General features: G+C 30.4%; 1 protein-coding gene across 5 annotated transcripts; it reads right to left on the bottom strand.

Annotated features, from left to right (window-relative positions):
- Positions 1 to 4,696: 4,696 nt before the first annotated feature.
- On the bottom strand, positions 4,697 to 13,438 carry LOC116853140. Of its 5 annotated transcripts, XR_004379910.1 has the most exons (8): positions 13,251 to 13,437; positions 10,505 to 10,646; positions 7,512 to 7,865; positions 7,350 to 7,438; positions 6,971 to 7,176; positions 6,590 to 6,738; positions 6,284 to 6,383; positions 4,697 to 5,561 (listed from the first exon to the last, which is right to left on the bottom strand). XR_004379910.1 is itself a non-coding variant. In XM_032834035.1 (4 exons), the coding sequence occupies exons 2-4, from the start codon at positions 10,563 to 10,565 to the stop codon at positions 7,317 to 7,319; spliced, it is 537 nt and encodes a 178-aa protein (XP_032689926.1). In that variant the 5' UTR covers positions 10,566 to 10,646; positions 13,251 to 13,438; the 3' UTR covers positions 7,194 to 7,316. The 5 variants fall into 5 exon arrangements, 4 of the variants coding, with proteins under 4 accessions (XP_032689926.1, XP_032689929.1, XP_032689927.1 ...); XM_032834035.1 differs by lacking the exons at positions 4,697 to 5,561; positions 6,284 to 6,383; positions 6,590 to 6,738; positions 6,971 to 7,176 and having other exon boundaries at positions 7,194 to 7,438; positions 13,251 to 13,438; XM_032834036.1 differs by lacking the exons at positions 4,697 to 5,561; positions 6,284 to 6,383; positions 6,590 to 6,738; positions 6,971 to 7,176 and having other exon boundaries at positions 7,284 to 7,438; positions 10,505 to 10,582; positions 13,251 to 13,438.
- Positions 13,439 to 14,017: the final 579 nt, after the last annotated feature.

Here is a 14,017-nt window from a genome sequence, read left to right as displayed (position 1 = left end):
TGTGGACCTGCATCTGCACATCATGTAAAAACAATACTTGTAAATAGGTTTTTAACCTTAAAACAGTGTGGCTTTTTAATTTAGGATAATATTTGAAAAATATAATATATATTTTAATGGTTATATAACTTTAATTAAGAATAAGTAAAATTTTATTAGAAAACAACTTCAGATGATTTTATAATCAATAATACAATTTTACAAAATTATCTCGTGTATTTGTCACGGTATTGTTCTGCCTGACCCACTGCTTGCAGCCGTGAGACAGCATTAAGTAGCTTTGGGTTGTTATGAATCACATAATAGTAGTAGATGGTGATATCTGTAATTAATTTCTGCTTTAGGGAAATGACTCGGAGAGGCATTATCGGAAACACCCATTGGGTGTTTACGACAATGAATGTTTACGACAATTAGAGTTATGGCTTCTGCACACAGGACGCGGTAATGCTTGCCGCGCGGCGGAAGTTCGCAGAACAGCCAATCAATATGCTTCTTTCCGTAATAACCTTCTAGCTCTTACGGAAAAACAACATATTGATTGGCTGTCGCGCGGACTTTCGCCGCGCGGCAAATATTACCGCGTCCTGTGTGCAGGAGCCATTAGAAGTTAGTTCCACTAGGGCCGAAAATTATGATAGGCATGACCATCTAGTATTTTTGTAGTTTATGACAACTTCTTCTAAGGGCTATCGCACACAAATTGACATAACTGCATATGCATAGCATAAGATCGTATGGACCAATGAGCATTGAATATTAAGCATCGAACACCAATATAGCGACTTAATACTCGATGCTCATTGGTACATACGGTCTTATGCTATGCATATGCAGTTATGTCAATTTGTGTGCGATAGGAAAAAGCTGAAGTAAGATGTAAAAAACGCGCATTCAACATCAGATAATAATTTCGTAAAATCTCCCGATTATATTCATATTTTTTAGCGTGTGGTAACATTGTTTGTATTTTATTATTTTTTATTGTATGTATTTGTAGATTTTGACTATATGTATATATTTGTAAATTTTGACTGAATTCCACAAAAATCTATAAATATCTACATACATACAATTTGACTGAATTTCGCAAAAATCTACATACAACCCTTATAGAAATATCATACTAAGAATCATTGATAATTACTTATTTTCAGTATTAAAAATACTGGATAATAAGTAATTATCAATGATTCTTAGTATGATATTTCTATAAGGGAATAAAAAATAAAATACAATAAAATACAATAAAATACAAACAATATTACTACACGCTAAAAAAATATAGATATAATCGTGAGATTTTACGAAATTATTATCTGATGTCGAATACCCGTTCTTTACTTCTTATGGCTCCTGCACACAGGACGCGGTAATGTTTGCCGCGCGGCAAAAGTTCGCGCGACAGTCAATCAATATGCTGCTTTCCGTAATGACTTAGCTCTTATGGAAAAACAACATATTGATTGGCTGTCGCGCGAACTTCCGCCGCGCGGCAAGCATTACCGCGTCGTGTGTGCAAAAGCTATTACTCCAGCTTGTTTCTATGGTAAGACATTGAGGGTGTTACGTCCACGATAAATAACTATCTAGGGAAATTTGAAAGTAGTGAAATCAGTGACTTACGTGGACGGTCAACAGAGTGATGACTCCGCTTTTGGGTCACTCTGCTTTTCACCGAGTTTACTCTGGGTCTCCGGAGTCTGACGAGACGATCGATGAATTTGGCGAGAAATCAGCGCTGTTCGTTCTCCTGGCTCGGTCTCGGATGTTCCGGCGCTGCGCGGGATGATGCGGCCCGCGATTCCGAATTTCAATTTCGTAACGTTCGAAAAATGAAGGGTAGGCAAAAGTAATTGCAACACAGTCGGATTTTACGACTAATATATTCCAAATAAGTACACGAGAATTACCAGAGACTAATTATGAGAAGAAATAATCGTCTTCTCAACAAATGCGCGCGTTTTTATATGTCGCTTTGTCGCTGAGAGTCGTTTCCTGATTGGCTGATGGAGTCATGGAGATGGAAGAGATTCATCCCATCGGTATGATGTCACCGCGTCGATATCGCCGCGTCAGCCCTGAGTGGTGTTTGGATTCAGTTTTCATGCTCCTGTTTATGTTAGCAGCGGGACGCCTTATCACATTGAGCGATTACGGTTTCTCTTGTCTACAGTTGATCCATCGATTTTAAGACTCCCTAACGACACACAGTGTTCAGCGTTATAATTTTAATTATAATATTTAACGTGCGCGAATATACATATGCGCATGTACTTACGTCTAGTAACATAGGTATAAAATATCTAGTGATGTCTGAAATCAAACAAGTCGGCCTCCGATCTATATTAATATATTATTAATGTTTCAAAGTAAGTCCGGATGTTACAAGGATTTGTTCGCGTCGCATGCCTCAACGTGCTACTACTCGCTCTAACGCACTCTGATTGGTCACGTCACTACGCGGACCAATCAGAGTGCGTTGGAGCGAGTAGGAGTACGTTGGGGTATGCGATGCGAACAAACCTTGAGTTAGAAGTAGTTGTCATAAACTACAAAAGTACTAGATGATCGTGCCTATCATAATTTTCGATCCTAGTGGAACTAACTCTAATTGTCATAAACACCCATTACCTACTGCACCACTGTCACTTTGACTAGGGACGCTTTGTGTTGTATACATATCCCAGACGGCACAAATGTCCAAAATCGAGTCATAAGACGTCTTTAAGGCAACTTTACGACATCTTTAAGACAATACTTTATAAACTTTTGTTAAAGACATCTTAAAGACGTCTTAAAGACGTCTTATGTCCCACTTTTAGACATTGTGCTGTCTGGGATGGTATATCCATGTACGAAAACATATGATTTATTTAAAAGAAGAGAATAGATCCTTTTAAATGTAAAAAGTATATAAAAGTATATTTAGAAAATATTTATTTATTAAAACGTAAGTAAAATACAAATAAATTATTTTGTAAATTTAAATAAATTGTTTTCTGATAATAAAAGAAACTTTAATTTGAATCACAAAAAAGATACTTTTAATATTAGAAAATAATTTATTTAGATTTATAAAATGATTTACATGTATTTTATTTACTTTTAAAACTAGCAAATATTTATTTAAACACAGTTTTTACATTTAAAAATCTAATTTTCTTCTTGTGAGGAAATCATTTGCTTATTCTTATATATAAATATAAGACATCATTTATTAAATCAAAGACATCATTTTTTTCATTTAGAACTTCATAATTTTTCAGCTTATTTTACAAATTTAAAAAAATATTTCTATATATTTATTACATGTTTTCTAAAAGCTAAGAAATATTTGTTTAAGTTAAAAAGTTATATTTAACACAATACATTTCTTTGATTTAAAAAAAATTTTTTTAATGTATATACATTACTAATTTAAATTTCAATTTTCTTATTTATTCATTAATTTCATAAGTAATATTATTTATTTTTTTCATGTGTAATATTTATAGAAATATTTACAAAATATTACTACAATTTTTTGTTCACAATAAAATTGTATAAAATATTTAGATATTTAGCCTATATTTTAATAATATTTTATTATATATATTTATTACATGTTTTCTAAAAGCTAAGAAATATTTGTTTAAGTTAAAAAGTTATATTTAACACAATACATTTCTTTGATTTAAAAAAAATTTTTTTAATGTATATACATTACTAATTTAAATTTCAATTTTCTTATTTATTCATTAATTTCATAAGTAATATTATTTATTTTTTTCATGTGTAATATTTATAGAAATATTTACAAAATATTACTACAATTTTTTGTTCACAATAAAATTGTATAAAATATTTAGATATTTAGCCTATATTTTAATAATATTTTATATAAAGATTTTCATACTTTTTCCTCTCTCTCTCTCTTTATGTATATATAAAAAAATATTTATAAAATATTTATATAATATTTAAAAAAAATAATTCGAAATAAATATTTATAAGTATTTACCATTAATATTGTGTGCTATCTGGGTTAATACTTTAAATCTTGGTAGTACTTTGCGTAAGTATTTCATCATTTAGCAAAGTATTATATATTAGTATTTAAATATTGATAATGTTCTGCGTAAGTATTTTATCATTGAATGAAGAATTGTATGTCAATATTTAAGTATTGAAATCACTCATAAGGTAGTATTTGTAACACTAAACACTGATACTAAATACTCCCACATAGCACCGTGTGATTGCAGAAATGTTACAGAAATGTTACATTGTAAGTTTGCAATGTTGCAGCAACGTTGCTGCAATGTTGCAGGATGGTTACAGCAAGGTTGCAATGTCCCCTCTCAGAGAGATTGCATTGCACCATTACAGCAATGTTGCGGAGCAATGTATTTGCAATAAAGCAACGTTATTGCATACGGGATGAGTATGAACAAATAGGCGGAACTGTTTTACTATGCAGGATTGTTAGCATTGCATTACCGACGGTCTCGGCTCTGTAAGTTAAGATATGTACGTAAAAGTGTCCTCAAGCAATTAATGTATGTAATATCTTAAATATATTAATTGCTGGAAAAGACTAATGTACATTTTCATTTTAGAGAACCGAGAGCATTGTTGTCGATGATGTGATGGTAACAATCTTGCGTAGTAAAATATAAGTAAGAAAGTTTAATGAACAATACATTAATTTTAATCAATTATATATTTATTTTTTATAGGTATTCTGGGAGATCTGTTATAGACTATGAAACAAGAAATAAAATAAATTTTTCAATTGTTTTCTTAAACAAAATGAAACATAATGTTATAGAAAAAAAACAGTAACTTTTTAATTTGTTACCGTAACAAATCATAAAAACAAAACAAAATGACTTATATTTCTTTCTTCAACTCGGGAATAGTCACCTGGAGTCATTTTAAACCCTAACGGTTATAGAAATTAAGTTGTCACCATAAAACATTTGATTTTTGAAAGATTAATGTAATATCTGCAATGTTGCCACATAGTGAATCATAGGGAAATTGATTATTATCTTGTGTTAATAGAAGCAATTTTAAAATTGGATCTAAAATGAAGTAAGTACTCCTGAGTTCGGGTTGTGAATCACAGATCATTAAATAACAACATATACTAAATATATACAAAGTGATGTTCAAATGTGTTATCTTATCTGTTACCATAATAAATCATTAGATAATGAAAAAAATTAACTGTTACATGTTTCCCTAAAAGAACTTTTCCTCTGCAACAAAAGGATTTTTTAAAGACGATAAAAAAATATATATCACATATATGTAACATATATTATTAACATTCTAACAATGTTAGAATGTTAATAATTTGTTTTGTTTAAATCGAGTTTAAGTCGAAATCTAAGTTTAAACAATCATTGAAAAACCGGTTCTTAGTCGACTTATGCCTAACACTGTTACATGAGGTTCAGCGTGTATTCACCAAAAATACTTCGGGGACGAGAGGCCGTTGAGTTCCGCGCGATTTTTCTTCTTCCATTAACGTCTCTTTACTAGTCAATTCGATTCACATTGCTGGATGCGACCTGTAAAAATACAAAAACAATTTAGAAATAATAATTATAATGTAATATACCAAGTGTTTGAAGAGAGAGAGAGAGAGATAAATTGGAATGTCATATATATTTGTAGAGAACCTTACTCGGCCAATAGATTAGCACTAGATTTATCAGAAAAAAAAACAATGATCTTTATATAACGATTACTTAATTCAATGGCTGCGTTCAGCAGAGAAAGCTGCTTTGCAACTGTTGTAAAATTCGTGAATCTGATTGGTACATGCTCTTGGATTCAACCAAAATTAAGAGTATACTCCAATCAGATTAACGAATTTTATAACAGTTGCAAAGCAGCTTTCTCTGCTGAACGCAGCCAATGCTATTCTATCCGTCAAGTTGGGTTTTGGAACTCCATTCAGCATGCTAATATTATTGTACGCGCACTCTGATTATAGTTCTTAATCTACAGTTATGTGAGTGTTTTTTTCTTTAACGCTTTGTATACTCAAGGAGAATAGGAAATCTAAATAATGTCAATTTGAAATAAATGATATCATATTGATGTTATATTGATCGAATTTACGTTATATTTTGTTAATATAATATTGTCAATATAATGATAATGGAATATCATTCATGTTAAATTGACAATGTACATTTTTATTTGTAATATTTTTGTACAAATATATAAAAAGATAAAAGAAAATGTAAAGGTTTATTTCGGCATATAAAATGACAAATATACGTACTTTTCTCTTGTAGTTCTTAAAGTAGTTTGTGCAAGCCACTTTGATATGGAGTCTGCAATTTCCATATCTGTTACCTGGCCATGTAACATTCGAACAGCTTCTGTGGTATAAAAGCGTGAAGCCATATATTATAAATATTATCCAAAAGACATATATACATATAAATATATCTTCAGAACATATAATCGTTTGATGTTATCTTGATTTTTATATGATGTTTTGTTCTATTTAGATGTTTTATATATAAATGTTGTATCTTAATTAGCTTAAAATTTTATTAGATAACAGATACATAAACAGACTTACGTGCAATCATTTTTGTGAGATTTAACTGTTGGAAGCTCTTTTTCCAGCCCAACTAAAATTTAGGGCTACAGAATTTGTAATTGCTTTTTTCAGCATATTATGAATCATAACATGCGCTGTACTTCCACCAACCAATTGAAAAAATGAAGCTGAAGAAAATGAAGTATGTAAATAATGGCAGACTAAAATAGACTTTATAACAATTATTTAAATACATAAATTACTAAAAAGAAATAACCCAACAAATATAAAAGAATAGTAACAGACTTCTCTTTAACGTCGGAAAGTAGTTATTATTAGGACAAAAGTGACAAAAAATGATCAAATAACGAACAAAAATAACGTCAAAATTACGTATGATTACTACATGTATTTTCATACCACTTCATTTTTGAATTGCATTTTCTGTAATTGCTCTTCAAAACATGTTAGTTCCGATATTGTGGATACAGGGAATGTAACATTACATTCCTCACGAACAGAATTGACAAATCCTATCTTATTTTCAACAATATGGAGTTTGTTTTCTAATATATCAAGTTTATATAATATTTTGTTTAACTTTAATAAAACTTGTTTATTGAATTCTGGAAAAAATATATTTATTAATTATATTTAATTGTTATTACATTAGTATTACTATTTACTATAAAATGTTATATAAATGCATGTGCCTCAATTCTACATATAAGGTAGTTGTAGTAGTATACAGTAGTAATAAGGTAGTTTAATAAATTATAAGTTTAACATAAAACCATACCATCCGTTGAAAACTATTCTTTACCCCTATTAATAGTAGAATTTTCTCCAAGAAGTTCTTTCGTTTACTTTGTCTATTAGTGTCTTCATCTAAAAAATAGAAATATGAGTGACATATTTTTATCAATATAATAATATTGTTATTGTTTATGATATTATTCACCATTATTTTTCGCGATATTGATTAATGTTTTGTTGAATAATATATCTTTAGAATTATCTGTAGATTTGTGTATTGGAAACTGTGTGTGGATATGTTCATTAATGACAGGCACAAATTGTTCTATTCCTGGAAAAGCAGATAACGTTTTCATTTGTGTCCATCTATTTTCCTTATTATTATCTGCAATATCTTTGTCAGATGAAAAAGAGGAGAACTTCTTTTTTGCTTTTATGCGCCTTCTTTTCTTCTCTGGCTCTCTTAATACTTCTGAAGACATATCACTGTTGTCTATGTTGTCTATGTTGGACGTTTCTTGCGCTAGGACTAATTTTTCCATGGCTTTTGCATAAGTAGCTTAATGATTTAAAACAAAATAAAATTATGACAAAATATATGCATGTACATATATATGTACTACATATCATGTATGCCTTTACATTTTAACATTCACTAAAAGAAAAATATTTCGAGCGGACGCATTTCATACTTAGATATTCTTATATCATGATTACCCAGATAGCACGATGAATTCTTTAAGTGTTCCTAAAGTTTTCTTCTTTCCTGAATTGTACTTCCTTAGGAATTCGTGGAACAATACTATAAGAATGATTTAGGAAGTTACATGCACCATGATTGGAGTTTCTCAGAACTTTTTAGAGTATTCATATAAAATTACTTCAACTCAAAAAGATTTCTTCGGATTTAATAAATTTTATTGTATCCACACGAAAGAAAGATCAGAAACTTTGGCCGGGGGTGCTGCTGCTCTTATGTGTATCTGTAGATGTCCACTTTTAATGCTATATGAAATGAAAAACATCAGACTCGGCTGGGATCGAACTCGGGTCTTCCGCTTGCCAGACAACCGCTATTTCCACTGAGTTATTTAAGACTTCATGTTTGAGACATCTATATATCTAGTGAAAAATGATTCGTTGATTGACGTCAAAATGATATCAAATTGACGTCGGTTTGACGATTTCAACGTCTATTTGATGTCATTTTGACGTCAATCAACGAATCATTTTTCGCTGAATACTATACTGTTAAAACTGTTATAACTGTTATACTGTTATACTGTTATATATACTGTTCTAACTGAGCTTCAAATGTAAGTAAAGCGCACTTTCAAATATGTAATTCAAAATCCAAAAATAAATGGCTTTCAAATAATGCGATTGAGTTTGTTAGAACTATATATGGATTTTAGAAACATGAATACAAACTTAAGGATAAAATATACTTCGCATAAATATATTTATTATTGATACAGGTGAAAATTTTATATATCAAAAGTTATTTTAACACCAATTCCCTCTTTTTGCCCTATTATATCAAACTATATAATTAATTCCACAAAATATAAATAACTGCGCATAACAATCCAGTAAATATGCATGTCTAAAAGATGTCGAAAAGATATCTAAAAGATATCTTATGCAACATTTTGTTGCATAAAACGTCTTTTAGATATCTTATCGACATCTTTTAGACATGTATGTTTACTGGGAATAAATTAAACAATTTATATGTAAATATGTAAATTAATTATTATACACTCACTGGCATATACTGAATATAGGCGCAAAAAGTAATTGCTATAAACAAAACATTTGTAAGGGCTAAGGCAGATGAACGAGACATAAGCGTCATAGTCGTAGACGTAAAATAAAGCAGAGAAAAACGTAAACGTAAATCATGAAAGGCTGTTAGCCTATTACACTATATATAAAAGGCTATTACGCTTATATTTTTCTCTGCCTTACTTTACGTCTACGATTACGACGCTTACGACGATTACGTCTCGTTCTCTGCCTTATGGCTCCTGCACACAGAACGCGGTAACGCTTGCCGGATGTATATCAGTTGGACACGGTGCATTTGGACACAGCCAATCACAGCACCGTGTGATTAGAGACATTTGTAGGGTCCCTTGGAACAGCGACTTGTGATTGGACTGTGTCCAATTGCCCCGTGTCCAACTGATATACACCCTTGCCGCGCGGCGGAAATCCGCGCGACAGCCAATCAATATGTTGTTTTTCCGTAAGAGCTAGAAGGTTATTACGGAAAGCAGCATATTGATTGGCTGTCGCGCGAACTTCCGTCGCGCGGCAAGTATTACCGCGTCCTGTGCCCTAAGCCATTAGCCCTAATTCCTCATGAATTCTCAATGTGTTCTAGGAATTAAGTTGCGAAGTATTCGCTATAATGAAGTCCTAAGGAATATTTCTAGACGAACTTACTGTAGTTAATTCTTCAAGAATTCTTCGGGTATTCATTTTTCTAATTCTATATCTATTCTTTAAAATGAATTCTCTAGGAACTTCTGTTCATCCCTATGCTATCTGGGTATTGATTATCCAAAAGAAAGTTTACGGAAAGTTTAAAGAAACTTAGGACTTAATGTTTAATCTCTCATACATGTTAAATGCTTTAAATTGTCAGACTTTCGCTTTGAAACCGTTTCTATTTCTTGAAGTAACCAACAGTGTTGCTTAACAGTAGATTAACAGTTAATGCAAAAATATTTAGGCAAAAACAGTCCGATCAAAAATTTTATTCTATTTAAACAATTGTATCCCATTTACACCGATATTCATAATCAGATTTTATATTTAAGTTATTTATTTTGATGTATTATTATGCTCCATTTCATCGGCTACGAAATATATAAAAATAAAGTTGAAGTTATCTTATAGTATTGAAGCGGGTTCGAATCGTTCCAGGAGCGATTATAGGGGAAGGGGAATGACGCCAAAAGCCTGTACTAGTTAATCACAGGACTTAAAAACCAGATTAGAGGCTTTAATCCATTTAATTCCATTAATCTCTCCCGAAACGATCTTCAGCCACTTCATTCGAAAGCGCTATTAAATATCATCTGGCTATGAATATTGATCCTAACAGAGAATGTTACAAATATTAGGGTATACATGATGACAGGTGTATAAATATAATGAATGATAAAAGTTCATAATAAATTGATTTACCTGCAGTACTAAAAATCCTCTTAACCGGTAATTGTTCCCAATCAGATGTTTCCCGTGGCATCTCTTTGCTTATTATGGCTTTATTAATGCGCAATGTGGTTTTCGAATGACATAAGAATAGATGAACTGTATGCTATTAATGCTTATAAGAATTTTCAAATGAGTTATTCTATTGTAAATGATATTCCACACTTTTTACCCATAAGTTGCACGCCATTAGATTATATGCATCTTATATGTTTGGGTGTTGTAAAAAAATGATAATTCTATGAATGAAAGGACTATTGTCTGTTCATCTAAGTACAAGGTCAATTAATATAATATCTCATCTATTAATATCACTTAAATATACTACACCAAAAGATTTTGTCAGAAGACCAAGATGTATTAGAGATGTTAAGCAATGGCCATAGAATTTAGAAACTTTCTTTTAGGCCATATAGAATATTGCTTTTCAGCATTATACCATGCTGCAGGTATTAACTGTAGTCCATCATTAAATTCCGTAATAATATATCCATTGACATCCATTTTTTCACAAGTCATGCTTCGGGATATAGTACACTTGTATATTATAATGTATTGAAAGAAATATGCTTACTATATGTAAAACTATATTGTATGGTTTAGCTGAAGTTGCTAGACTTGCAGGGTGATTAGTACACATCTTTTGCACATTTTAATTTTTTACCAATAAGAAAAATATGTGTATCTTTTTCTACTATGTTTTTAACTAAAATACACAATCCATTTTTTAAAATACAACAATTGTCATTGAAACCTTTACAATTTATGTTAAATTTTTTATTTGATATTTGCAGATATTATGCTTGAACGTTAAAATCATCTGGTAGTGGTCCATTACTATGTAAATATTTATATGTGTATAATTTGTTATTATTGTAATTATGTCTTGATGATAAAATTCCAACATTTTCAATTTCTTGATATCTTTTCAATAATTGTTGCAATAGTTTATCACTTTTCCTTAATCATTTTTTAATCGATGTCATGTAATTCTCGAAACGAAAAGCATTGAAATTATCCAATGACCCAAATCTTCTTACGTCAGAACATAAATGTAAAAGATTATGAACGTTATGTGATATGTACTGTTTACCGTATAATATTTCAAAAGATAAAACAAAATTGTTGAGTATAGCTTCAGCAAAATCGATAAATCCATCTTTACATAAGTTTGGACGTATGAGAATTGTGGTAGCAACATGAAGTGTGAGGAAATGATGGTACATGTCCTTTCTTAATGTATCTTTCAATACCACAAGCCCTGTATATAAAAGAAAGTTTTTAAATTCTACGGTCTTCCATTGCTTAACATCTCTAATACATCTTGGTCTTCTGACAAAATCTTTTGGTGCAGTATATTTAAGTAATATTAATAGATGAGATTATATTAATTGACCTTGTACTTAGACGAACAGACAATAGTCCTTTCATTCATAGAATTATCATTTTTTTGTAACACCCAAACATATAAGATGCATATAATCTAATGGCGTGCAACTTATGGGTAAAAAGTGTGGAATATCATTTACAATAGAATAACCCATTTGAAAATTCTTATAAGCATTAATAGCATACAGTTCATCTATTCTTAACGAATATGATATTGCTCTATTTGGAAAACAAATTCTGCCATTTATATATTTACTCTTAATTATGTATTTTGTGCAACTGTAAAATCCAGTATGACCTTTTGTGCACAAAACGAAACGATTTAGCTAGTGCATCGCATATTAAACCAAACAATCTAATTTTGATTACTTTGTCATTATGATAATAGCCTTCATTTATTAAATTAGTTAAATTTTTCACTAAAGATTGCAGAAAAATATTACAATCTTCAGGTTTTTTATATCCGAAATATTCGCTTACAAGATACACGGCATTATTTATAGTATTAGAACATAAAATAGGCCACAATGATGCATTAGATGACTTTGCTAATGGAAGACCATCAATATTTATAAGTAAATTAATGTATTCATCATTAGATCTTGATAACATTTTTTTTATAACATTATGTAAACCTAAATGAAAATATTCCCTTCCGCATAATTTTGAAACTTCAATTTGTCTTGGAGTTTGCAATAATGTTCGTGTATCTTTTGTGAAAGTACCAGGTATATATTGTTGCAAAATTTTTAATAATGCATTACAAGCAACATGAGAGATATTATATGACACAGCCCATACAGCAATATCATTTCTAAACTGCTTGTCGCAATTAGTATTATCATTAGTATTATTATCTGCAGTACAATTCTCAAAGTCAATATCATTATTTGTCTCAATAATATTTTCACGTTGATAACTATCTTCACTTTCAGATAACATAATTATATTATCCACATTGACAATATTATTGCTACTTGTATTAAATGTATCTATTTTCTCTTTGGCAATTTTGTCTGAATTATCAGAATCTTTCAAAGCGTTCCATTGTTCTAAAGTTTGCCCGAAACACCCCGCAACATCTATATCTGTCTGGTCTGCAATAATTCGCCTAACATGACGATTGGAAACACAAAGATTTTTTTTCGCGCGTTATACATATTTATTACAATAATATTTACACAAGTATTGCGCTACAAAAAATTTGAACATTTTCTTCAGCACTATTCTAATTAAATGTGAAAATATTTTCAATTTTATCATACTATTATTATAACACTATAACCTCAAAATAATCAAGTTCAGTTATTAGCAAAATAATTATATTTACCAGACTAAGAAGCGTTCCGCGTTTTTCTCCTATATTTTTTGATGAAAACTTTATAATAAAAATCCGTGGTTATAATCTCCTTGTGTGCCTTCTTATCGTGAACAATACGTTTTTGCGTTGAGTACGTCCAGCAAACATGACGATTGAGTAAATAGGTGCGCTCCGAAAGCGAGTTATTTGGTCTATTCTTTTTAGGTGAACTAGCTGCACTAGTTCACATGTTAAATTTTTTTATTATTATCAAGACAGCACAAAATCTGAAAGAGACGTTCGGAAGATGTAAATACTCATTATAAGTATAATGAAAGGAATTAATTTTGATAAAGAAAATATATAGTTGTCTTAAAGAAAAAATAATTTTTTTAAAGAAAACCAGAATTACAACTATATACTTTCTTTATACCAAAATTGATTTCTCTCATTATACTCAGAATGAGTATTTACCTCTACCGGACGTCCCTTTCAGATTTTGTGCTGTCTTGATAATAATAAAAAAAATGTAACATTAACATATTTTTGCAATGTGTCTGAAACATTGCTACAACGTTACTATTGGAAAGTTTGCAATGCCATAACCGAGCAATATCTCTGCAATATTGCATTGCAATATGCAAGATTGCAACATTGCTACAACGTTGTTGCAATTTTATGTGCTATGTGGGACTTGAGCACTAAGAGCTGTACTTGAATCACAGAATATTACTAAATACTGTACTTTTAATACTAATAATAAGTAATTAATCAATGATTTTCAGTATATTTCTGTA

This window comes from Odontomachus brunneus, unplaced genomic scaffold (assembly GCF_010583005.1).
Source record: "Odontomachus brunneus isolate Ranch 3 - 2012 unplaced genomic scaffold, Obru_v1 Obru_scaffold_280, whole genome shotgun sequence".
Classification (NCBI taxonomy): Eukaryota; Metazoa; Arthropoda; class Insecta; order Hymenoptera; family Formicidae; genus Odontomachus; species Odontomachus brunneus.
The sequence above is the reverse complement of the archived record's forward strand: the minus strand, read 5'-3'. Positions and strand labels throughout refer to the sequence as shown.

Excerpts from the sequence above, each read along its gene's own strand:
- LOC116853140 (XM_032834035.1), bottom strand. The coding sequence starts at position 10,565 with ATGCCACGGGAAACATCTGATTGGGAACAATTACCGGTTAAGAGGATT. Across the intron at positions 7,866-10,504 it reads GAGGATTTTTAGTACTGCAG|CTACTTATGCAAAAGCCATG; the intron begins GTAAATCAATTT and ends TAAATCATTAAG. Across the intron at positions 7,439-7,511 it reads CAATATCGCGAAAAATAATG|ATGAAGACACTAATAGACAA; the intron begins GTGAATAATATC and ends TCTATTTTTTAG.